This window comes from Accipiter gentilis, chromosome 22 (assembly GCF_929443795.1).
Source record: "Accipiter gentilis chromosome 22, bAccGen1.1, whole genome shotgun sequence".
Classification (NCBI taxonomy): Eukaryota; Metazoa; Chordata; class Aves; order Accipitriformes; family Accipitridae; genus Astur; species Astur gentilis.
In genome coordinates, this window is record NC_064901.1 from 23671935 (window position 1) to 23696085 (window position 24151).

Sequence of the window (24151 nt, forward strand, 5' to 3'; positions counted from 1 at the left end):
TGTGCCAGATTTTTTTTCCCCTACTGTCAGATAAGAAAATAGTTACTTATTAATTCCTTAACTATAAACACTCACCCACAGCAGATCACAGTATAATGTATGCTATGAATATTGAATGACTAATATTTAGTTCCCTGCACACAACACACTTCTGAAGTCTGTTTCTGATTAAGCCATGGAAATTCTTAGTTTAAGGATCACTAGCATAAGCAAAGGCAACAATGGCCTGCATTTGTTTTGCTCTGTTTCTAATCTTTCCTCCATCATAAGCCACATACCTCTTTTTATGCTAAACATTAAATATTTTGTTAGATCCTACGGTACCTATGAACTCAAGTGTAAAAGGGACTTTAAGTACAAGAGTAACCCACTCATGAGAAATGGCATCATGTAGTTGAACTCTACAACAGTTAACTAACCCCATTACGTGTTACTGCTGGCTTTCCACTTCTCTCAACGTATAGAGTTGACAATATAAAGCCAAGTAATGAGCTTATGTGTGTGTTTTTTGACTACCACTCCATCTGTAAGGTTTGTACCATATATTGGAATTTAAATAGTATTCCACAGGGACCTGATTTCATATTTTTTATTTTAAGAAAATATTTTTGATAGGCTGTATTTATGCTTATCTGCGTATCTCTTCACCAGGTTATAGTGCTCAACAAGAGCAGATTATTAGTCACACTTGATAAGTGACATTTTATACAGTTGTTTGGGATAGATATCCCTGCAATCTTCTCCCTAACTGGAGATCAAAGCAGAAACACTGACACACTCAAATAGCAATGTGTTAACTGTCAGGTAGGTATGCCCCTAATTAATCTAAGATAGCTTTTAAGTGCTTAGCGGTTTGTCTAACAGGTATGTCTTACACAGTTCCATGAAGAAGCAGAGTTGTTGCTGTAAATAAGATTAAAAAAAAAAATCAAACCTGTTTTTGAGGGAGTGATGAACAAGAATTGGATTAGCCTTTTCTTGAGTCCAGGTAAAGAATATCTGCAGAAGTATCCAACCATCCTAGTTTAGGGTTCAACAGGGACATACACTCCTCACACTGCCAGAATAGTACAAAGCTACAGAACAGTGCCTGCAGAAAGACTAGGAAATTTTGGAAGAATGTCCTTTCTCCCCAAAACTGCTGCATTCAAGAAGCATCAATCTCTTCCTCTAGGGAAACTCTGAATTGTCCTAGTTTCAGTCACTAGTAGCCAGAACAGATGAAAGATTTACAGCTTTGAGGACAGCCAGAGCACAACACAAACTCACATGAACCAGGCAACCAACCTTAAAAGGAAAAAACAAATCAATAAAGTAGACAGATCAGGGGTAGTTAAGTGTCTGGAACTCCATGGCTCAGCATGGAGTGCTCATTTTAATCTGAGCACATGGCATTGCATGCTGCTTTGAGACAATCTCAACATGACTCATTACAGGCTGAGGCTACACATCACCACTTCACAAGTTCTCAGATTTAAGCCAAGAGAATACTGTCTTCAAGGTCTTGGCAAGTTGTTAATGACACTAAACTATGCATCGTGAGTTCTCTCATACGTGGGGACCACATGTTCCTTCTCTTCCAAACATGCTTTAACCAACTCACTAATTCAGTCTGTACAGCTTTACTATGAAGTTATTCGTGCAACCACATCTTCCTGGAGATGTAGCTGGGGAATTACTATTCCTCCTAAAAAGGTTGTTGAACATATGCAGTTGTTGGACCTTTTTAAAAAGGTCCAGCTCTAGGCACTGCACACTATTCAGGTTCAATAAGAATTTTTAGCAGCTACGTGCAAGAAACCGCCACTGGCAAAAGCAGCCTCCTAAAAAGAGATGAAGACACAGACAGTAGCAAACATATCTTATTTTCTCTACATTCCTATCACAAAAAAAGCACCAAAAACATTGCAGAGAAATGTTACTATGTCTGATAACTGAAGGTATAGGGTTTTGAAAAATTTAGTTGGAAAGAGAGCCTTCTCCCTTCCACTCTAACCCCTGACAATCCTCCTCCTACTACATGAGCATGTAGTTATGCTGAAATAACTGAAGGATGCAGGTAACATATCATGAAGAGTCATTTGCACTATAAAGGCAGATAAAACTGGGAAGTGTCATATTATATTGAGTTTAATACTTGTACGGCTTTTCCTTCCTACATTAATAGTTTTGCATCAGTAAACTCTTCACTGAACTCTTCTACAATTCTAAATTCCCTTCCACCGTGCTATCTCCATTTCCTCAGTCACTCCTGCAGCTGAGGCCATGACTTTCTTCTCCCCCCTCTGCTAGCTTATGGCCTTCTGATTCTGGGAAAAGACAGAATGCATACAGAACACTAAATATTGCAGGCATACCATTCTTAACAGAGCATGATGCAAAGTGAGACTGATGACTGTTGGGAGAAGTTGTAGGTACACTGTCATGCTGTAAATAAGCAGAGTAAGGATATAAGCTAGCAAGACAGACTTCACATGATGTAAAGAAATCAACTAATGTTAGCATAAGAAGCAGCTGCAGACCAAATTCACCCATTACCACGTTTAACAAATGCAAAAGCAGTAGCTTGGAAGCAATGGGCATGAGCAGTGGGTGCACAGCCTTTGGATGATGGTGTAGCTAAAAATGCCATGTTTAACATAGTACTACATTCTTTGATTTTTAAATTTAAGAATCTCAATCTATACATCTCTGCATATTTTTGAGAAGAAAAAATACCTGGAGCTTGGAAAGGAGAGACAGGTTTCAAAGTGAGCTTGGTGTGGCACTATCAGGGTGAGGTACTTCACTTTCCACTTCCTTCAGCCACTTGAGACACTAGACAAAGACTTTTCAGGGAAAGATCTGATTTATACAGCAGGCACCAAATCAAATAGTAAAAATACCAAAAAGCCTGTGTCTGGTCAACTATCTTCGGGATCACAGCACAAAAATTCTAGAAATGCCACGATTATTGCAGCAAAGGTAAATGTTAAGAACTGCTTCTTTCCTTGCTGGGCTAGTAGTGCAGAAACAGTAGCGCAAACCTAAAAGAATAATTGGGTCACATTATTCCTACAGAGCACATTCTCACTTAAGATTTCTCCAGGATCTCCCAGTCGAGGCACGAGGCACGGCTGACATTTCCTGACACCCCCACCCCCCTAGGGATGTCTGCCTCCAACAGGACAAAAAGCAGTCCTCATTCTCCTTATCTCCCACCTGCCTGCATTCAGTAAGATGTTTTCATTCTACACAAGTACAATTTAACCTCCCCTTACTCCTTTAGCACTGCAGAGCCCAAATACAGTGACTTAGATTCCACTTGTGCAGCACCAACAGATCTTTCAGATGGACCAACACTGGATGATTTCTGTTGCCAGAGATGCTTGAGAAAGAATCCAGCTTGATATCAGACCCCAGGTGGAACTTGCAGGGTGAACAACAGGCATTGCGGGTGCACGCAGGTCCATGTAGGGGGTAGAAATAAGCAACTGAGTATTTAACTTCAAATGATAACATTGATTTTAGAACTGCTACTGTTTAAGACAGAACCCACTTTCTCTATGCTACTGTTAAACGACAATGCAAACGTTTGCCATGATGTGTTTGAGAGCTCTGACAAGCTGTGTGCATGCTTCATAGAATTCTGCTTGTTTAAAAACCCTAGTGGGGCTGACTGTTCTGTTTATACAGATGAACTTTCCCATAAGGCAATGGAGAGAGAGTAAAAGCAACAGAGAAATGAATGGTCACAGATCCCTTCCCTTTCATTAATATAATCAGATAAATATGAATACTAACATTTGTGGTAGTCTAAATAAGGTTCGGAAGCACTCAAGAATTCTGCCTTTATATGATACACAAGTCAGAGAAAGAAAAAGCTGAATTTTAGACATATAGTAGTATTCGGTTCAGAATCCCATACAACTGGTATGGAGTCTGGCGTTTTGCTTCAACTAAAACAAAATTAAATTCTGAGCTAAGCTCAACACCCTTCTCACCAGAGTAAATATCCCCTCTTTACACCTATTAACACTGTAAGTGATGAGCATTCCTTGGAGAAACAAGATAGAGCAGCTTGAGAAGGAGGAAACTAAAATGCTGTTATGATAAAAATGTCTAAAAGGACCTCATGCTATAGCAAATGGAAACAAAATTTAGCAGCCCCTTCCTGGGACTGTCAAGCCAGTCATAGCTTGTAGGGTATCACCAAGTGAAAGATGCATTTAAAAATGCAAAGTATTTCACACAAAGTGTTTTAACACACTATTGTAAAGAAAATGCATGTCATGCTTTTGCTTGGTGTTTGTGTAATCTGAAATCGCTATAGGGAACTCAAAGTGATTGTAGCCGTCAAGTTAGAGTCAGAGACTTAAACTGTGATGTTGATTTAAGCAAGTTATTTAATCTGACCATAAGCTTACTATATTAAGAGTTTCAAGCAGAGATTCTCCTTTCAGGTCAACCTCTCCAGGGCAATTTGCTTAAATGTCTAAGCTTATTAACTTTGTAAGAACATAAGTGCTGGGGGACAAAGGAAAAGCCATACACTTAAAAGATCAAATACCTTTTCCCCATGTTTTATTTTAAGAGGAAGTAGATGAAATAAAACATGTTTTTTGATTTCATGTGGTATAGAGTATTTGTACCACAAGAGGGCACTGAAACCATACTTAAAGTGGATCATTAAGCTATTGCTGTGTACATTACAGAACTAAGTCCTAAAGTAAGGAAGTATGCATTGCTTTCACAAACATACACACTCACTACACAAAAGCATTTGGATATCTTGACGGCATGCACATGTATTCATAATGTACTCACACTGCCTCTACTTCCAACAGAGCAGCACAGAGCTTTTTGTAAAACCGCCATCCTGCCAAGTGATGAAAGACAGTGAGACTGAAGAAATTTGAAGCTTGAAACAAGTTGTGCTTCATGTTTTGAATACCATCAGTCTATTAATAAAGTTTAAGATTTTGAATTTGGATCTTGTCTAAAAGAATGTGAAGTGCATAAGCTCATAAAAAATTGTAACTGTCAGTCAGAGGTATATGCTTACAGTCAGATACAAGTACTTTGAGTACAAATGACTTCTGCTTGTCCAAGCAGCAACTCTTGTTTACAGAAATAAGGAAAAGTCCTATGCAACAGCAATTAACAAATCAGCACATTTCAATGGCCACTTGACCGTCACACTAAAAATATGCTTCTAGTGTATTGTAACCTTTTTAATAAGGCTTGACAACATCTGCATGTTCCCATCAGCTAATGAAGTGCTCACAAGAACAATCCCTTAGACGTTAGTTGGATATTCCTCTACAGGCCTTATCACATGATAAAAGCTAATTGCAATTTTTTAAGCCATAAAAGTCTGCAAAACAAATCCTGGCAATGCACCATTTCAATAGCAGACAAAAATAATACTGGCTTTCTCTACTAGCTTTATGAACAGCACAAAGCCAAAGTATCTCATTTCTGCAGCTCTGATACTTGACCATGTTTTTCACATTAAGTTTTCTACACTTGTTATGCAAGTCGCTTGGTCCTGTTATTTGTGGGTCAGATATGGCTGCTTAGGTATCTGTCAAGCAACATAAAGTTTCTGCTACTTAACATGCTTCTGGACCTGACTTGCCAGCAACATAACAGTGGATCGCTCAGTAGAAACACCCTTAACACTGCCAAGTCACCTCTAGAAGGACCACCACAGGATAATCCTGTAACAATGAAGTCTTCTGACCATTTTCTCAGTTATTTGGGAATAAGGCAGTATGTGGGCTGTTGGTCCAAGTAGTGGAGGCATATGTAGCACTGCAGCACTGCTGCTGTATAGTATCCATATTGGTTGCAACTGACTGAACCCCTGCATTGCCTAACAAACACGTCACAGGCGACATAGTTGTACTGAATTCTGGACACTTCACACACCTCCAGAAGACAAAAACCCACCAAAAACCTTTGCAGATTTAGAAATCCTTTTACAAGGAAAACAAATGTTTATATAAACTTCAATATAGGAGGCAGAAGTTAAATAGAAAAGTGTTGGCTTGAGGTTTTTGATTCCTCTTCTGACATGCATGAAGTGACTTGTGTTTGAAATATAAATGTCTATCTAGAACAGAGGTAAGTTAGGAAAAAAAAAAAGTACCAGGCAGCAGTACAGACAGGAGCATATAAGCAAGCATCCAACAAATCAGCATTAGCATATCACACTTCCAAAGTCCTGTGCTAACAGCAAATGTCCCAATATGCTTGACAAAATTCCTATTCCACCTATTTGAAATATACACCAGGCACATACTGTAATCAAAAATCAGACTATAAATTCAGATTTTTGATCCCATATTCCATCCCATGCCAGCATATAACTCCCACTGACCATTTGCTGGATTCTGCCGATGGCTCACGGCAGCAGAGCAAGGAACTCCGTGTCTCACTAGTTAGTTCAGTTCTCGTGAATAGAGGCTTTTGACAGGCGAAGCAAAAACACAGCTATCAACCACATGGGCCTACAACCCAAAGCACAGGCAGCCCTACTGCTGTTACTTTCAGAAATACTGAATGAATACTTATCAAAACAAGGTATTAAACCAGAGACAACATTTGACACTCCAATTTCTTGGTAAATTTTTCAGCATAACATACCCATCTCAAAGGATATAAATAATTATGATGTGCCATCAAGTGCATAACAGCAAGAGGACGAACTAAATTCAGTTTTAGATGTCCTGAAGCAGCAACTCATGATCTGAAAGGCTCTGAAAATCTCCTGAAGTAACAATCCAGCAATACTGGGATTGTCAAGCATACATTTGACCCATGTACTTACAAATGTGCTGCATTAGCTCTATACCTAAAGTCCCATTCAGAAAAGTGTGTGAAAAGTAGTGTTCAGTTTGCATCTTGTCATCAAAACGTGCCTTCCAGTCTGTCATGGAGCCAAACAAGAGCAGATTATATTGCTTTATGTATTTTGTAAATCTACATGACATTAACATTTTAACAAATGCTGTAAGTGCAACAGGTAAAATTAAATATTAGCATCTAAATACAGTTTGCATTTTTTAGGTTCTACATAGTGTTGAATAATTGTATATACTACTGCATTACGTATGTAAGGTCAAAATTCAAACTTACAATCTCTTTTCAATTGTTTTCTTTGGACTGAAGGATGAACAGAAGACTCCCCAAATGTCAGGATACTTGTAAGTGCGAAGTGTGATTTCTGGGTAGGCATTCTTGAAATAATTCTGGTTTTGGAGACTTAACCACACTTTCATACAGCCTGTCAAGGTTCCTCTCGAGTCAGTTGAAGTTTATAGTGGGGAAAAAAAAATATTTCCCCAAACCTTATGAAAATCAGATAGGCAAATCTACCTTTCCATTTCTGAATTCTGAGTTTTGACTTAAACCACAAATCATCCTCAAGGTTGAATTAACCAGTATGTTTATTTTACACTCTGCGCAAGAATGTACAAAGAACATTTACACTATTTGTCAGGTTCATACTTTCAGGTTTCTTGCACTCAGACAAAAGACGACCTAAAGGATATTATAAATAGAAATGAAAAAGAAAGAAATATTAAGACAGGAAGAGTCCCAGAAAAAGGCAAAAATATAAATATAGGGTAAAATACTTAAATACTAGAATACTGAAATTTAATGAGCAAATTAACATGCTAAGGCATATTCAGCTCTCTTGATTTAGCAGCTTCACAGATTCCTTAACAAACAAACCCAAGCCCAACATACCAGATGAATGCATTCACGCTCACTTTGTTAACCTGTGGCCAAGCTAGCAAAAAAGGAAAGAACACTTTTCTCATAAGCACTTTTGGTATGGGTTTCTCCTCATATTCCAGAAACACAAACTTCCTAAACAGCATATGCAGTAATAGCTGATCTCAAAATGAACATCCTGGATCAGGAATCAATGCAAACAGCAGCCAAGAATCAGCCAAACTAGAGGACTATATTTTTAAGTATTACGACAATTTTAAGGAAGAAAAGCATACAAAAGAAAACAAAGATGTAAAAGATCACTTTGGGGTTCACATACAGCCATTGCCCATTACTATCTCAGTTCTGTGATTACACTTTTGTATTACTTTCTGCTTAATTTCAAAATAGAGTGGCTATCATTAAGGTTTGACTGGACAACTTCAACCTTTTGAGTTACAGCCATTTTTGAAGATGATCTTAATAAAAAGTAAACAAACATTGTATTTTGTTTCCAGAACAGTGAAAGTGTCTCTTGTGATGAAATGTGCAAGTTCCACTACTGCTTACGGTATCTGTTGGGATTTTTAAAAGAAGAGTGACCTGATGTTAAGAGATTCAATGAAAGGTACCAGTGTAAGAGTTGACATTATGTAAGTCAGTAAGAGACCCATCAGCTGGGCCATAATACCACTTACTATAGTACATTTAGCTAAACAGCATTCATTTCTCTGCACAGCTGATGTGCTGTCAATCAGAGCAAAAATGCATAGGGCCATAAAAGATAGTATTATTCTAACGGCATACTGGAATTTCAGTCCTGGAATTTCACCTACAATGGCATCATCCATATTTTACCAGGAAATATGTTGGCCTCTAGTCTATGTTTAGACAGCGTCATTCTCGATGCTAAATCAGAGGAGGTTTCTCCATGTCTTTCCACTGGAAAGGGAATTAAAAAAATTATTTCAGAGGAAGTCCTAGCAATACTAAAAATCAAAAGCATTTATCTCATCTAAGGTTTTCATTTAAAAACAAGGGAAAGATTAGATGGAAAGATACCTTAGTAATGATTCGAGAGAGAAGGGATTACAAAATATATTCATAAACGTTTTTCAAGATTGCCCATGAGCAGCATATTAGCCATATGCAAGTACAGACAAAACACTTCAATTATTCAGTGGGATTCACTGAAATGAAAGAATCCATCTCCAAAAGCTATTATTGGGGTTTTTTTTTTTATACAAGTAGTCACTAAGGACAATAAAGCAGTCTATCTCAAATATTCTAAAATATTTTTGGGGGAGAGATTGGGTTCAAAGTCATTCTTCTTACAGATTTTTGGAGTGTTAAGAGCAGTGACCACAGACCCCATATAAACAAAATAATGTTGACACAATATAGTCTATTCTGTAGAGACTGAACACTAGAAAATGACATCCAGAGTACTGAACACACTGAAAGAATATGAATTAAAACTGAACTGCTCTTCAGCAAATTCTTCAGCTTTAAGAAAACATATCCATCTGACTGTAAAATTTGAAGGGATGTACAAAGGGGCTGTTGAGTAGCCTAGCCATAGTAGCTGTGAACTTCCATTAATACTAAATCCAACATTCCTCATTTACCAGGAAGAGATATCAGTGAGGCTATTAAGGTATTACTAGACACACTCAGGAAGTAATCTGCAGTCAATGGCAGCCTTCTAGATATTTAATAAGTCATCCTCAAGCACTTCTTAACCGACTGTAACTTTTCCATTAAAAGCAGTGCCTCAACCTTGGTCCTTACAGGGAGAAAGCACTATAAAGCAAAAGAGAGGATCCTTGGAAAAAAAAGTAGAGTAATCATGAATTTCAGGTGCAACACCCAAGGCAAATAGACCCTATTTCACTTGTGGTCCATCTTTCAGCAGTTGCTTACCACTGCACCCAGAAGAGGTGATGTTGTACAGAAAAGGATAAAACTGCAAACAGCGGATCATCTTCAGGCTGCTTTCACACTCCAAGCACTTGGTCGTCAAATCCAGCGCATGTCTGAAAGCCTGCAGGGCTCCACTAATGTTGTTCAGAGCCAGATACGCATTTCCTAGGCTCAAAAAAGTCAGGGGCTGCAAAGAGAAAAGCAATATACCCTACCATAAGTATGTTCAGTATGGAAAACTGAAGCCAACTAGGAAAAACCCCTATCAATCCACACCCTCCCAAATTTGGCTGCAAAGAATTTAGAAAACTTCTTAAATAGGGACTGCCTATTCTTAGAATGGAGAACTAACAGCTTGATGCATTGGTGCTAAATGAAAGCTGTTTTGACATAAGGTTGTGTTCAGGATTCCATCTTCCTATGATGAAAAACAGCTATTAAATACACACAAGCTGAAATGAAGAATTAAATACTTAGAACCCATCATAAACATAATGCTTACTGCACAGAGTAGCAAAGAACTAAACTGAAATGCTTGAGGACATTTTAGAATGATTAAAAGTCAACAAAACCACAAAAATATTACTAGTATTCTAGCAGGACAGATGCATTTCATTTGTCAAGGGTGTTCAGGATTTACTTGAGCAGAACTAGGTTACTGAAAACACCGATGTCACACTAGCTTAGCACATACAATTATGTTTGCTTTCAATTCTTTATAAAACTTAGTATTTTTTGTCCACTGCTTTTGGCTAGTCTCCCTAAAATATGTTTTTTTTTTTAAAGTACAAATTATAAACACCTTTTTCACTGGGTAGAATTTAATTAGCACTTTAATACAGGTGCATTACATTTTGTTTGTTGACTGAAAAGTCTTTCACTTACACAAAATAATTTGCTGCAATTAACAGTATAATGCTAGAATAATGACTGTAATGTTGTAATTTAGCAGTCATTTTTTCCACTGAATTAATTTTACATTCATTATCTGAAAATGTGGAGACTGATCAGTAGCTTAAGATTTTTCAAACTCATCTTAGCTTGTATTATTAAACACCTTTCAGAAAAAGGTGCAAGCTGAGCAACAGGATTATCTTTTTTTTAAAGCTTTTGCTAATATAGGACATCCTTCACTCCCTGTAGTTGTAATTCATTTCAGTTTGTATCTACTTCCCATTATATTCCAGGAAAAACTATTCAAGTACAAGTTCTCCTGCCAGATTTTTTGATACAATAGGTATTAAAGGACTGAAAATGCCTGAAAAAACCAGCAGCAGGCATTACTGTAACGAGGTAGGACTCAACAATACTTTTGAAGAAAAGCCCTACTCACAGCACAGTCCTAAGGATCCCTAGTCTCCTCCCCTCCAACGTTGTGCTTTCAAGTGTTCTTCTTAAGGCACATCATTCAAGCATAGTTCTTTCTATAGTTCCTTTTTGCACTCTTACCTGCCACCCAAAATGGACTAGATTCTTTTCCAACAATTGCAAAATTGCTCCTGAATGCTATATTGAAAAAGCTTATTCTGTTTTTAGCTTTTTTATGTGCTAGATGACTGGTGGCCCGGCAGGTTTAAGCTCTCTGTTTATCTAATTAGAGGTAGAAGCACAGGAAAAAGTCACTTGAACTTCTTACTGAAGCATTTCAAATATAAGACAAAAATTACTTGCTAAAGAAAAGCGGTCACCCATCACCCCCCCCCCTTCCTTTTTACAATTGTGCTGGCCAGTCCAGTAATTTAAACAGTTTATACAGAAACTTTCTATGTGACATAGGTGACAACCTACAAAATGTTTATTATGTTACCATTCAGAAACACAAAAACCTGTTTCGAATGTAGGGTTGGAAGTAACATCACCAAACAACTAGAACATAGCTTTTTGACTAGGTATGTAGATGCAATCTAAGGAAAAATAAAACTACAGATAAAAAGTCAAGTGGCACAAAAAGACGTCTATACAGCCAAAGATCTTGGTGATATACGTGCTACGTTAAGGGTTTTAAAAATCAAGATACGATGCTGACAGCATTTCTGTTTTAGGGGAAAATGTTGCCAAAACACCAGGATTAGATTCCTTGGAACCACTGCTGATAATACAGGCTTTGGGAAGCAAAAAGTGTGTCATTTATTTTAAAAGAACTTCTGCTCTAGATGTTTATATTCTAAGCAACCGGCATCACCCCCAGTGCGATCAAGAATTTAAATGAAAATTAACATCTGTTGTAAATCACAAACTGGAAGTTGAACTGCATGCACAGGTAAGTGAGCACTAGTAAATAACATGTCTTTAGAAAATAATGAAGGAAAAGATGTTCACTGCTGGCTGAACAAAAACAAAACCCACCATCTTACCTCGGAGGCATTGATGGCCAAAGCCTTCAGCAGGAGCCTGCTGGCATCCAAATGAAGACCATAATGAATCAAGAGGTTAGCAAGATTGACCAGAGGGATGTCCTGATACTCATGTGGAGCCAAATTAAATGCTTTTTGCAAACAGGTGATAGCAAAGGTGCTATTTCCAACTGCACGCCAGTACAATCCAGCTTCATTAAGCACAAGCCATAGAGGATCTTCTGGCTACAGGAGAGGCAGGGAAAAGGATGAAAACATCCACAAAGAAGCGTCTCAGGAAGACAGAATTGCCTGCCCTTTGGTAAGAAACAAACAAACAAACCTCACCCTTGCATACTACCTTATTAACTAAATACAAATTACACTTTGCTGTGACAGCTAGCAGATTATTCAATGTGCTCTGCTCAAATTGACACGATTTACAGTGAACTGTAATTTAGTAGCAGCTGTTGCTCACACTCTACTCATATGACTGCCTTATATCATGACCATAAAATCCCTTAAAATATACAAGTGATCATGGTTAGCTTGCTTCAGGAAGCAACATTTGTGAGCCACTTCAGAGTCTTAAAATTACATTAATACAGATCTGTGTAGAAATGTTAGATTCTGAAGGTCAGGCAGTTCTGAAATTGTAATTAGATGTGCTTCCAGGTCCTATATCCAACATCAAGACTTCCTGCCAATTTAAGGTTTCAGAGTTGCTTTTTCTTAGTTTTAGTTATCTATTTGTCTTATGAAAGTTGACAAGTGACATACATTAGATACTGTTTAAAGATTATAAAATAGCAAGCAACATGAGAGGGCAGGTGGAAGAATGAAGGAAGTGTCAAATACACCTCAAACATTCCTTCCTCCTCTTTCACCTATAACAGAAAAAACAAACACTCATCCTAGAGGAGAAAGAACAAAACTTTAATACACTGACAGGTGGACAGAGCTATGTAAAACACCCACTTTCAGATGGAGCAGTTTGAAACTGTTTAGAAACACTTACATTCTAGTTTTCAATATTTTCAGCATTCCGTGTTAACCAATTCTACAAAGAGTTTAAAGTATAAAAGCAATAACTGAAATTAACGTCCAATCCAACCTACACGTCTGAAGCCTGAATGCATGCATGGGTAGGAAACATGCAGCTAGGATTAAAGCAGCAAAACAGATAAGGATCTTTACAGTAGTATTGTATTAACATAATACAGCTGGCATCACAGTAATACGGTGTTGAAAAAGTTAATTGGTACAAAGATTTTCTTCCAGACTTTAAAAGCAACCTCACACAGTAGGGTTCTACCTATGGTTCAAGATGAACTGGAAGATATCAATAGGATATATTACCTCTTTGTTTGGAGTACCTTACATAATCTATAATTGCAAGCGTATTTATCACCCCTATTTTGCAATGGCACATACACAACATTACTTGCATGTTATTCATGGCAAACTCCTCACTGAATTACACTCCATACACAGGTCTGAATGACCTTTCTTTAACTAATCCTCAGCAAGTTATTAGCACTTTTTCTTTCCCAATACAAAGATACCAACAGTGGCACTCCTGCTCTAGAAAGTTTATCATTAGCAGAACAGGCATGACGCAACAACAGTGTTCTTACACCAGCATCTAAATGCCCGAGAAGTTCAGACTTTTAGCATGAAGGCAACAGAACACTACAGTTCTGTTTGTGGCCAGCAGGAGCAGGGAGGCGATCGTCCCCCCTGTACTGGGCACTGGTGAGGCCGCACCTCGAGTCCTGTGTTCAGTTTTGAGCCCCTCACTACAGGAAAGACACTGAGGTGCTGGAACATGTCCAGAGAAGGGCAACGAAGTTGGTGAAGCCTCTAGAGCACAAGTCCTATGAGGAGTGGCTGAGGGAACTGGGGTTGTTTAGTCTGGAGAAAAGGAGGCTGAGGGGAGACCTTATCGCTCTCTACAGCTACCTGAAAGGAGGGTGTAGTGAGGTGGGTGCTGGTCTCTTCCATCAGGTGGCTGGAGATAGGACGAGAGGGAATGGCCTCAAGTTGCAGCAAGGGAGATTTAGGTTGGATATTAGGAAAAATTTCTTTACTGAGAGGATTGTCAGACATTGGAATAGACTGCCCAGGGAAGTGGTTGAGTCACCATCCTGGAGGTATTCAAAAAGCGCATAGACAAGGTACTCCAGAACGTGGTTTAGTGGGCATGGATGATGTTGGGCTCAATGATCTTGAAGGTCTTTTCCAACCTAAACATTTCTATGATTCTACAGTTAAAACCAAAATACCTATGCACTGCAACAGTAAGACATTACACACGTATAGCACTGCTCTCAACAGCATAATAATAGGAACCAGCTCCTACTGTTAATTTTTCTTCTGGGTAAGACAGATGTGCATAGTAAATGGTACTGATTTTAGACTAAAAACAATACATACACACACTGCCTTGACACAACTTGTACAAGACAGTTAATTTGAGAAATATCAGCTTGACACATCAAAAAGAGGCAACCTCTATCTCAATGCTTCCTGTCATTTGACTTGTGATGACTCTCAAAGGCCCCACGCAAGATGGAGGTGGCATTCCGCAGGGTGTTACACAGATGTACATTCTTTGCCCAAGAGTGCTAATTATCCTGACAGAAGATTGACAGAAGCTTCATTTCTTTGGAGGAGGGGGTGGGGGAGAAGACAGGGTAGTGGGGAGGAGGAGGAGGAAGAGCAAAAGGCAGGCATGTAGGGAGGGGTGAAGGATGGAGGAGTAGTTCCAAGCTATTTCTCTCAGTTAAGCAACAGGCTGCCAGGATTAGCTAATATATTGCTACTCTATGTCCTGCAGTCACAACAAGAACAAGTAACTACAGGGCTGCTTGGTCCTCACAAAGCTACATTAGAGGGATACTTTTCTATATGTTTGTGCTTTACTTGTAAACATGGATTTTTAAATTAGTTTCATCTCAGTTACAGGCAGCAAATAAGCTTATTTCTTGTGCATCACTGACTGACTTCTTCAGAAGTATAGAAACAAGCCTCAAGTAAGAATTCTGAATTTATCTCATGCTACAGTTTTTGACATACCTTTTTCATGGCATGATCTAGAAACGCTCCTATCTTCGCCTGTGTAATAGTTTGATTGTTGATACGAGACTGCAAAACCTGGACAACAAAGATTTCAATTTTTTTTTTTTTTTTTTAAAATGAATGAATTTTACAGTATATATCTACACAGGTCATACAAGTCTCACTTCCTGAAGTCTTCCCTTTATTAAAGCGGAAAAAAAGTAAAAATAAAAGAACAATTGTTCTAAACAGATGATGTGAACATGTAGTGATTAAAGCAGCCCACCTCCAGAAAGCAATATGAAGGACTAATCTCGGCCTAAAGCTACCAACTTGGCAGAATGCAGTAAGTTATTGGAAAACTCAAGAAGATGAATCATGTCAAGTGACTGTTAGAGTTTGAAAAGAAAGCAATAATTTCAAATAGTAAATTAAATTTCCTATTCTGTGTGCTTTTGGTCAGCATTTGAAAGTCAGACAACAAGTCTTATACTGAGTGACAAGTTCTCCCTTTCTCCAGCCCTATTAGAAAGCACTTACTCCCCCTTTTGGAAGTACTGATTGGCTTATGATATCAAGTAATCTTTTAAATATCAGTCTTTCATGTTCTGAGTAAGAATTTTAAGGCAACAAAGAGGAGAACTTTAAATCAGAAGAGAACCAACGAGAAAATGTCTCTTACTTGTCTTGCCTGATCATCCGGCATCTTGAATTTCAAATCTAGATTACTGTCTAGTTGCTTGACCAGTATGTTTAGAGATTCATTGTTACGAGCATCAGTAATGGAAGAACAGTCTGGTGCCTGGGTTTCTCCATGCCCGACAGCATCTCTTGGGATATTCAGGATTGGCTGGACTCTAGCACCACGGAGAACCAAGACAAATTAGTAACATGTGCTGCGTGTCACTGATCCATAAACACAAGAATCAGCTATGTATCAACCAACAAGTCTCATCCTGTAGACTGCCAAAAGACATGAGCTGCAAATCAGGAGAGTTCAAGGACCACCCTTCCCTTGAAAAGTTGTTAACAAATACGGTCTTTACTTTCCATTTTTAAGCACAGAATACCTGTAAATAATGGACAATGCAGCAGAGATATGACACAGAAGGTTCTTAAATTATGCTAATAAGGATTGTATGAAGTTTAGGACTAAAGAGGTAAGTGAAAAAGAAAATGCTGAAGTTTTTTAAAGTTCAATTTAAAAAATATCAAGAGGTAGCCAAATTATTTGGGAAGAACATTCTAGGTTGAACACTGTTTTTTCGTCAAACAAAGCTTCAGGACATTTGTGGATGGGAACCTTTGCTTTAACACATGCTCAACACTAGAATTATACTGACTAGGAGAAGAAAGCTTTCTTACTATCACTATTATAATGTTAAGTGAGTAGGATATTATGAAATTGCATTGATCTATGTAAGGTAGCTATTGCAACATAGACACATTTATTTTATCCTATGTAATAACAAATACTACTGACTTATCCACAACTAAGCTGGTTTTCTACATCGGTCCAAAAGGAACAAGCGAAGGCTTTCCACTCCTAATCCTTTTTTAGTACTTTCTGGTCTCCACAATTTTCTGTTGTAACAACTAAAGCTAAGAGGATGTATGCAATGTACAACAGTTAATTGTAGTTATTAAACAGATACCCACCTCATTCTCTCTTGACGTGTTTATTTTTTTTTAAATATACTCTACAAGACATTCAGACTTGTGCTTAAATTCTCATTCTTTTAGTAATACTGTAGATATTCCATGTATTCACCTTGTACTAACAGTCAGGGAAGAATCACCATGAAATTGGATCTGACTGTTACAGTTACAGCAAAGACGACAATAAAGTCAAACACCCTCCTGTGGAATGGCCAGAGAAAGAGGTCCGAACACATCTGTGCTGTTGATTACTAATTACGCCCATTCTCTCCAGAAAGAAGAAATGCATTAAGACATTAGTGTGAAAATTCACAAATATCATTTTTAAACATCAACACTTGCCTGAATCCCCTATTTTCTGGAGGCAGGAAATAAGTTGGCAGTTCTTCTGGATCAGGAATTTTGGGGAAAGATTTCATGCACTCTGATCGCTGAGGCCAAAGAATATGCTGTTTGTCCTAAGGGGGAAAGGAATTATTTTTTAATATTTTCTCAATATTTTTAATTCTCTAATTAACAAGCTAATAAGAACATAAGGAATAGTCTGGAGGAAAAAAAAAGAGCAGAGATCTTTAAAACTATTATTTTTCCATCTTTTCTGGAATATCAGCAGTTTAGTTTTCTATCTTTACTCAGCTGTACTGCTTTATTTGCAGCAGATATTTACAAAGGTAGCTAAGAACAACCCCCTCTGCTGTAGTAGAGTTTCAAATGATGGGAAACTGGTACAGAGAAACTACAGAGATGCTTGTATGTTGAAGAAATTCAGAATGCTTCATTCTCCAGTGCTCCCACACATCAAAACTGTAGCCCAAATGGTAAGAAGTTTCACATAAACAAGGACAAGATTCACAACTCCTCTTTGAAAAGGCAAAGCTTATCCTCTCCACTCACTCTATTGGATTCTACGCTCCACACTGAAACAATAGAACGAGCAACAGGGGAAGACTGCAAGGACTGGCTGTGGTCGCTTTGGTTTGCATGAAGATCCAAATTCACAGATGTCATACTAGAAGTTGAAGAGTCTTCACCAAACTAGAAACAACAGAAAAACATTATTTAATGAAGAGATGGTATATTACTGGCTGAATTTCTGTGCATTATTTTTTTTCCCCCCACCATTTCTGTAGTTAAGCCTCACTGATGAGCTGAAATTTGGGTAGCAGAAAAAAAGTGGAAATTTAAGCCTCTTGATCCACTGACATCATGGAAAAGTAATATTCGTGTTGTAAATAAACAATGAAAACAAGTGCAAATCAACAAAAAAATGCTAGGAGGTACCAAGCAAACATTTCTAATAGACCGCAAACAAAATCAACTTATCTAGACTGCATAGTAACTACGACCTGAACTAGAGCGAAGACTCATGGCTTGCAAAATTATCTTGATAAACTGAATTTATATAATTATGTATAATAAATAGGAAGAACATCCAAGGAAAAAACATAGCATAATTAAAAATAATTATTCCTGTTTCTTAAACTAGTTAAGGGGAAACTCCGGAACACATTCCACATTGCAAAATAAATGAAACCATAATCTTTATCTGTAGTTCTAGCACAGCAGTGGTGTTGCTTGGTTGGCTGTCATTCTGGATTTTCAGTATTAGTATGTAACTTGCTTCCAAAACTTCTCAATACTCCTGTATCAGATTTCCTCGGTGAACTGTGTAATTCAAGATATACAATCAGCAAATACTCACAAAACTGTACTAAGCTGTTATGTTGGAATATTCTTTCTGCTAAAGAATAATTCTTGTTCCATATACATTAGAAAACTAACTCCTTAGAAAACCTTTGCCTCTTCATTAACATTAGCTGCCTAATGCTTTTTCCTATCCTCTTTGAAGGAAATTAAACTGGAAAATTAAACATGTTATGCCCCTGTTAGCATGCCTGAAATGTAGTATATTTATGTGAGAGAAAGCTGTAATTCCTCAGGTGAGGATTCTTGTACTTCCTAGAAAGAAGTACTTGGCTGTTCTATGCAGGTTTAAAAAGCAAAGGAGTCAATATAGAAGTGGCTGGTAACTCACAGGAAACTAAGACTTTGGACTAAAGTAAAGTTTTTCAATTCAAATAATTCTAATAGTTCTCTTTTCTAAGTAAAACAAAGTCTTATACAATAAACCCTCTAAATTTATGTAATCCACAGTCAATCTCAGCTTGTATTACTAGCAAAAGAAACTAGCATTAAATACACTCTGGAAGAGACTAAATGATTTCTCACTATAATCACCAAAATGTCCCCCCTTTGTCAAGCCTCCAAAAAATGGAACTATTTTGCTAATAAGGCAAACGGGACGCAACTTAGAGCAGTGTATCAATTCACAGACAAACCTGAACATATTCCACATTTTCAAAAATGTCTCCACGGTGGTAACGAACAGGCTGGTCCCACTGGCAGTGCAAGCTATGCTGCTGGTTGCCCAGTCTACAAATCTGATGGTTCCCTGCAGAGCACAAAACATTTTTTCTACTATAGAAGTGAGCTTTCCAAGGAGACAAAGACAGCATACAGCCAACCCCTCTACCCCCAATTCCTTCAATCCTTTTTATTTATTTAATCAGCACAGAGGAAACTCTGTCTTCAAAAGACTTGGAAAAAACCCTCTTCAAGAACATACCGCAATCCCTTGTTTTAATAAGCAAAATGCAATAGTCACTCAGGGCTATCTTAATATATAAAGTAGTTATGTCCTGACATTAATCTGAGTATGTGCAATTCTTCATTGCTATAATGAGCATGAACTCTAAAAATTTGTACCTAATTGAGCTTCTTTTGCCATCTGTGTCTCGTGAATGATGTTCCTCAAAATTTGTTCCTCCTGGATGAGCTTGTACTTGTCTAAAACATCTTGTTGCCTAAGGTAATGGTCATGCTGCTTCTGATACTCCTTCAATTCATTTAATGTTCGCTGAAGTGATCTTGAAAATTCAACAGTAGAAAAGATTTACTTTGAATGCTTTTTAAAATCAGCTTTTCCTACAGCGTTGCACATTTTCAACCGGGTTCCTCACTATGAATAATTTTATTGCATAGTCAAAGAAAATAATTATTCTATTTGAAATGTAAATAATTGCTGCAACAGAACAACAAAAGTGAGATTGTACGAATTGCCACTAGGATGCTTCTTTAGTTACCTATGCTGGGCTTCCAATTTTTGCTCAAGTTTTTGCTGACATAGGACAGCATGCTTCCTCTTTACAGCTTGCTCAAACCCTGGTTTGGCCTGTAGAGCATGATCGTAACACAGGACTGAGTGGTTGTACTCTCCAAGCATCTGAAAAATGACCAAGAGAGAGAGTTAGCCATTGTTCGGTAATATTTAATAAAAAATATTCCACTTTTAAAGTCATTAACTCAAATTTTAATTTGTGGTAACAAGCAGCCTATCATTTCTGAAACTTAAGCCACTATATCTGCTAAAGAAAGGCTGCAAGAGAATGGCCCTGGGCTTTATTTCCAAGTGCAGATAAAAAACTTCACTAAAAGACAGACTTTTGAATGAAAATACCTTGACAAAATCTTCAACATTAAGCGTGAAATGCATGTGGAACACAAGACACATTGTAAAAGAGTAAAGCATTACAAGTCAAGCCAGAAAGATTAAATAATATTCAGTTTTCTACAAGTCTTGGAAAATAAAGATAGTATTTACTGCATATATATTTCCCAAAGTGTAATAGCTGGTAAAGAAGTCACTGTAATCCAGAGCTGCATGGACCACAATAGCTGCATCTGCAGAGAAATGAGCCCGGTGCAGGATATTTGCCAAATTTACCAGTGCAATATCTTTATTTTGCCTAAAAGAAAAGAAAATTAAAAGAAAAAAAGAAAAAACAGACATTAAAAGAAGCTCAGACTGTGTAAGAATCATGCATAAGGATACCTTCATTCGTCAGTCACATATTAAATATATAATTCGATAGAAAAATATCTAAACTATATATATGCCTAGTATAGCACATAAAGACTAAGAACAAGTAATATGGATTATTCCTTAGGATACAGTCTTAGGAACCAAAACCTGTTTACTAACTAGGATAACTAGAAAAGCAATCTGAGAAGAAACCTTTATTAGCAATTCTTACCTTGAAGAAAAATGAAGGGCACGCATAGCACATTCTACTACTTGGTATGGCTCGTTCTTTATTCGCCAGTAAAAAGAAGCCATATTATAGAGTACCCAGGAGGATGAGTTCTGCAGTAAAAAGAAACACATGAACTGTACTAAGACATGAACTAATTAGGGCTTTAATTACTGTGGGATGGAAAGCTGAGCTCCAAACCTGCCCTAAGTTATCCTCTTCCTCTAGAAAGCTGCCATTTGGCAATAGTTGTGAATGTTCAGGAAGAATGAACTAGCACATAAATGTATTAAAGAAACAAAACTGCCTTTCACATAGGTAAAAATTCAAAATGAGACAAAATGAGAAGTGGCAGTAGTTCAAGCATCAGCAGCTTAGTTGGAGTTCAATGAGAATTCCTGTATTTTGCAGGAAGGCATTTAGTAAAAACATACACAATTCAGTACTATTGTTTCTTTGTTCTTTAAGTATCTGCATTTTTGTTTAAAAGCTCTTATTACCTTGACAGAGCAACGAATGTGGCTTTCCAGACCACCCAAATACATGAGTCATTGAAGATGACAGTAAGTGTCTATTTACTGGCTTTGCATGATGCCTTCTGCTTGCCTAGCAGAAAATGTTTTTAGTCTGCCTCTCGTAACTGAAATGTAAAGCAAAAATATAGGAGCAAAACTAGTACTGGATCTGATTGCATGTACCAGGCATATCTAATCTTGTGAGACCTTTCTAGCACTCTTTGTGCGTACAGTAAGATTATGGTTTCATACCTTCATTAGCCCGTCATATATACGATGACCTATTTCCTCTATACTTCTTCCCAGCCTCCGTGATAAGTATGTGAAGATTGGATCTTCTTTGGGTAACAAAGGCGCGGAAAGATTAACTCTTTCTTGGACACCCTAAAATAAAAATTGAATATAGGTATTTTCTGACACTTTAACTAAAAGTAGAGAAATATATGCAACAGCATGACTCCCAAGGAAATTTACAGCTTGGTTATTTTACATTCCTATCATTCTTTCATATCAAGATCTTAGGGACTTGACAGGATAATGTCACCTTTGACAGATGAATAACATATATTACTATAGACACACAAACACTAGAAGCAGCCAAAAGCAGCCTCTGCTTGTGAATGCTATACGAGTGTCCTGGTTTCAGCTGGGATAGAGTTAATTGTCTTCCTAGTAGCTGGTACAATGCTATGTTTTGAGTTCAGTATGAGAAGAACATTGATAACACTGATGTTTTCAGTTGTTGCTAAGTAATGTTTAGTCTAAAGTCAAGGATTTTTCAGGTTCTCATGCCCAGCCATGTGCTGGAGGGGCACAAGGAGTTGGGAGGGGACACAGCCAGGGCAGCTGACGCAAACTGGCCAAAGGGATATTCCATACCATGTGATGTTATGTCCAGTATATAAACTGGGGATAGCTGGCCTGGGGGGGAAGCAGATTCCTGCTCGGGAACTAACTGGGCATTGGTCAGCAAGTGATGAGCAATTGCATTGTGCATCACTTGTTTTGTATATTCCAATTCTTTTATTATTATTATTATTGTCATTTTATTATTATTATAATCATCATTATTATTTTCTTCCTTTCTGTCCTATTAAACTGTTCTTATCTCAATCCATGAGTTTTACTTTTTTTACCCCAATTCTCTCCCCCACCCCACTGGGTGTGGGGGGACCGGGGGGGAGGGAAGTGAGCGAGTGGCTGCAGGGTGCTTAGCTGCTGGCTGGGGTTAAACCACAACATACATCCAGACCCAGGAACAGAGCTAAAAAACTACAGTTCCTATTTTGTCCGTAACAAAATCCTTATTTGTAGATGAAAAGTTATTTTAAAGACTTGTAATAAAATAGTTAGACACATAAGCACTGAAGCTGCACCTGCGTTAGAAAATTTGCTTATATAATACTGTTGACAAAACCAATTTTGCACCACACTTCCACTGTAACCTTTCTAAAGCAGATGAACTTTGTACTAGTAAAGAACAATTATCTCATCCTCTGGGTTAGGGCTTGGCATTCAGATACCAAAGAGACAGTCAAGTTTGTCAGGGGCTACCAACAAGCCTGCAAACAATTTCCTGACCCTGATCTTCATACAGTTTAACAACCCTGTTTAGTGCTCTCCAATTTTCAACTGAAACAATTCACCAGCATTTCCAATGAAAGCTACCATTTTACTAATGAAATGTGTGTTATGAAAACAAAATACTCCATGTTCCTAAAAATGCCCTCTAGAATGAGGCAAACAGTAAAAAAAAAAAAGAGAAACAGGATCTGTATACCTGATAGAACTGTCCTCCTATAAGCAGGTACTTTAACTGGGGCACAATTGTGGTTTAAAAAAAGTCTGAAGCTCTGGAGCAGTCTTGGAAGATTGCAATACTTTTCAACCTTGACTGAGAACTGTCAGTAAGGGTTTTCTATGCCTCTTCCTGACAGGGGAAAAAAACCATACTTGCATTTGCTTGCTTACCCGTAAGTGCTGAAAAGCATGAATACTGTATGGAAGATCTAGAACTTTTGTACAGTCTGGCTGCTGCAGGTCTGGAGGCACTGGAGACTTTGTGTCTATATAGTCTTCAGGGCTGAGGACATAACAACATAACACAGCAGACTCCAGATTAAAATACTCCTAAAGTTCATAAGAGACAGTATTGTAGTTGACAGACATAGTATTCTGATTTGACCATTACAAAAATCTTGTGTTTGAGTGCATTAGACCATTTCTGATGTCTTCCCAGATTTCAGTTGTATCAGGATGTCATCACTATAGGATAAAGTAAATAAATTTGTCTGCTTTAGAGAAAACATCAACATTTGGATAGCCTCCAAAATGTATCAGCATCAACCTAGTGTATCACTACTATGATTAATGATCTATCTGCCAGGCAAATGGCAACACATGCAGATTACAAGACCCAACTGAAACAAACAAACCAACCAACCCCAAGTATTAATGAGAAGCCTAAATGAAGGTATCTGAGGATAAAATTAATCTTTTCTCACTTCAAGTACTCATCTGATATGTTAAAAAAATATAACTAAAAAACCAAAAGTCAGCCCTGAAGATGAATTACCAATGAAGCTGAATGTCAAGTAGACTGTCCACACATCCTTTACTTGCTAAACACAGGGGCTGAAATATGACCAGAAGGTTCAACAGCTTGGTAATCAACAGAATTTCATTCAAATTTAGGTCAAGACAGTTCCCACTAAAAGAAGTGTATCTAACTCAAAACACCCAAAGCACACTCAAGCAAATTCAACCCCTTTCTACATGATGCACTTCATTTTAATTGATGTCTGGTCATATCAGTACAGAGTTACAGCAGTAGACCTGACTGGGAGCCCAGGAATAGAATGGAGAA

At 37.7% G+C, this 24151-nt stretch overlaps 1 protein-coding gene across 2 annotated transcripts in view; it reads right to left on the reverse strand.

The window, feature by feature from the left end:
• The window catches only part of TTC17 (tetratricopeptide repeat domain 17), a 61806-nt gene that overhangs the window by 21214 nt on the left and 16441 nt on the right, over nt 1-24151 (reverse strand). The window contains exons 4-17 of one of the 2 annotated variants that reach the window (XM_049825792.1): nt 23257-23368; nt 21538-21669; nt 20774-20883; nt 20341-20485; nt 19823-19962; nt 19446-19606; nt 19019-19131; nt 17574-17714; nt 17022-17137; nt 15703-15877; nt 15039-15116; nt 11982-12206; nt 9628-9814; nt 8563-8646 (exon numbers count right to left, since the gene is read on the reverse strand). In XM_049825792.1, the coding sequence (XP_049681749.1) occupies nt 8563-8646; nt 9628-9814; nt 11982-12206; nt 15039-15116; nt 15703-15877; nt 17022-17137; nt 17574-17714; nt 19019-19131; nt 19446-19606; nt 19823-19962; nt 20341-20485; nt 20774-20883; nt 21538-21669; nt 23257-23368 (1919 nt within the window). The remainder of the gene's footprint in view (nt 1-8562; nt 8647-9627; nt 9815-11981; nt 12207-15038; nt 15117-15702; nt 15878-17021; nt 17138-17573; nt 17715-19018; nt 19132-19445; nt 19607-19822; nt 19963-20340; nt 20486-20773; nt 20884-21537; nt 21670-23256; nt 23369-24151) is intronic. The other variant, XM_049825793.1, reaches the window with a different exon arrangement.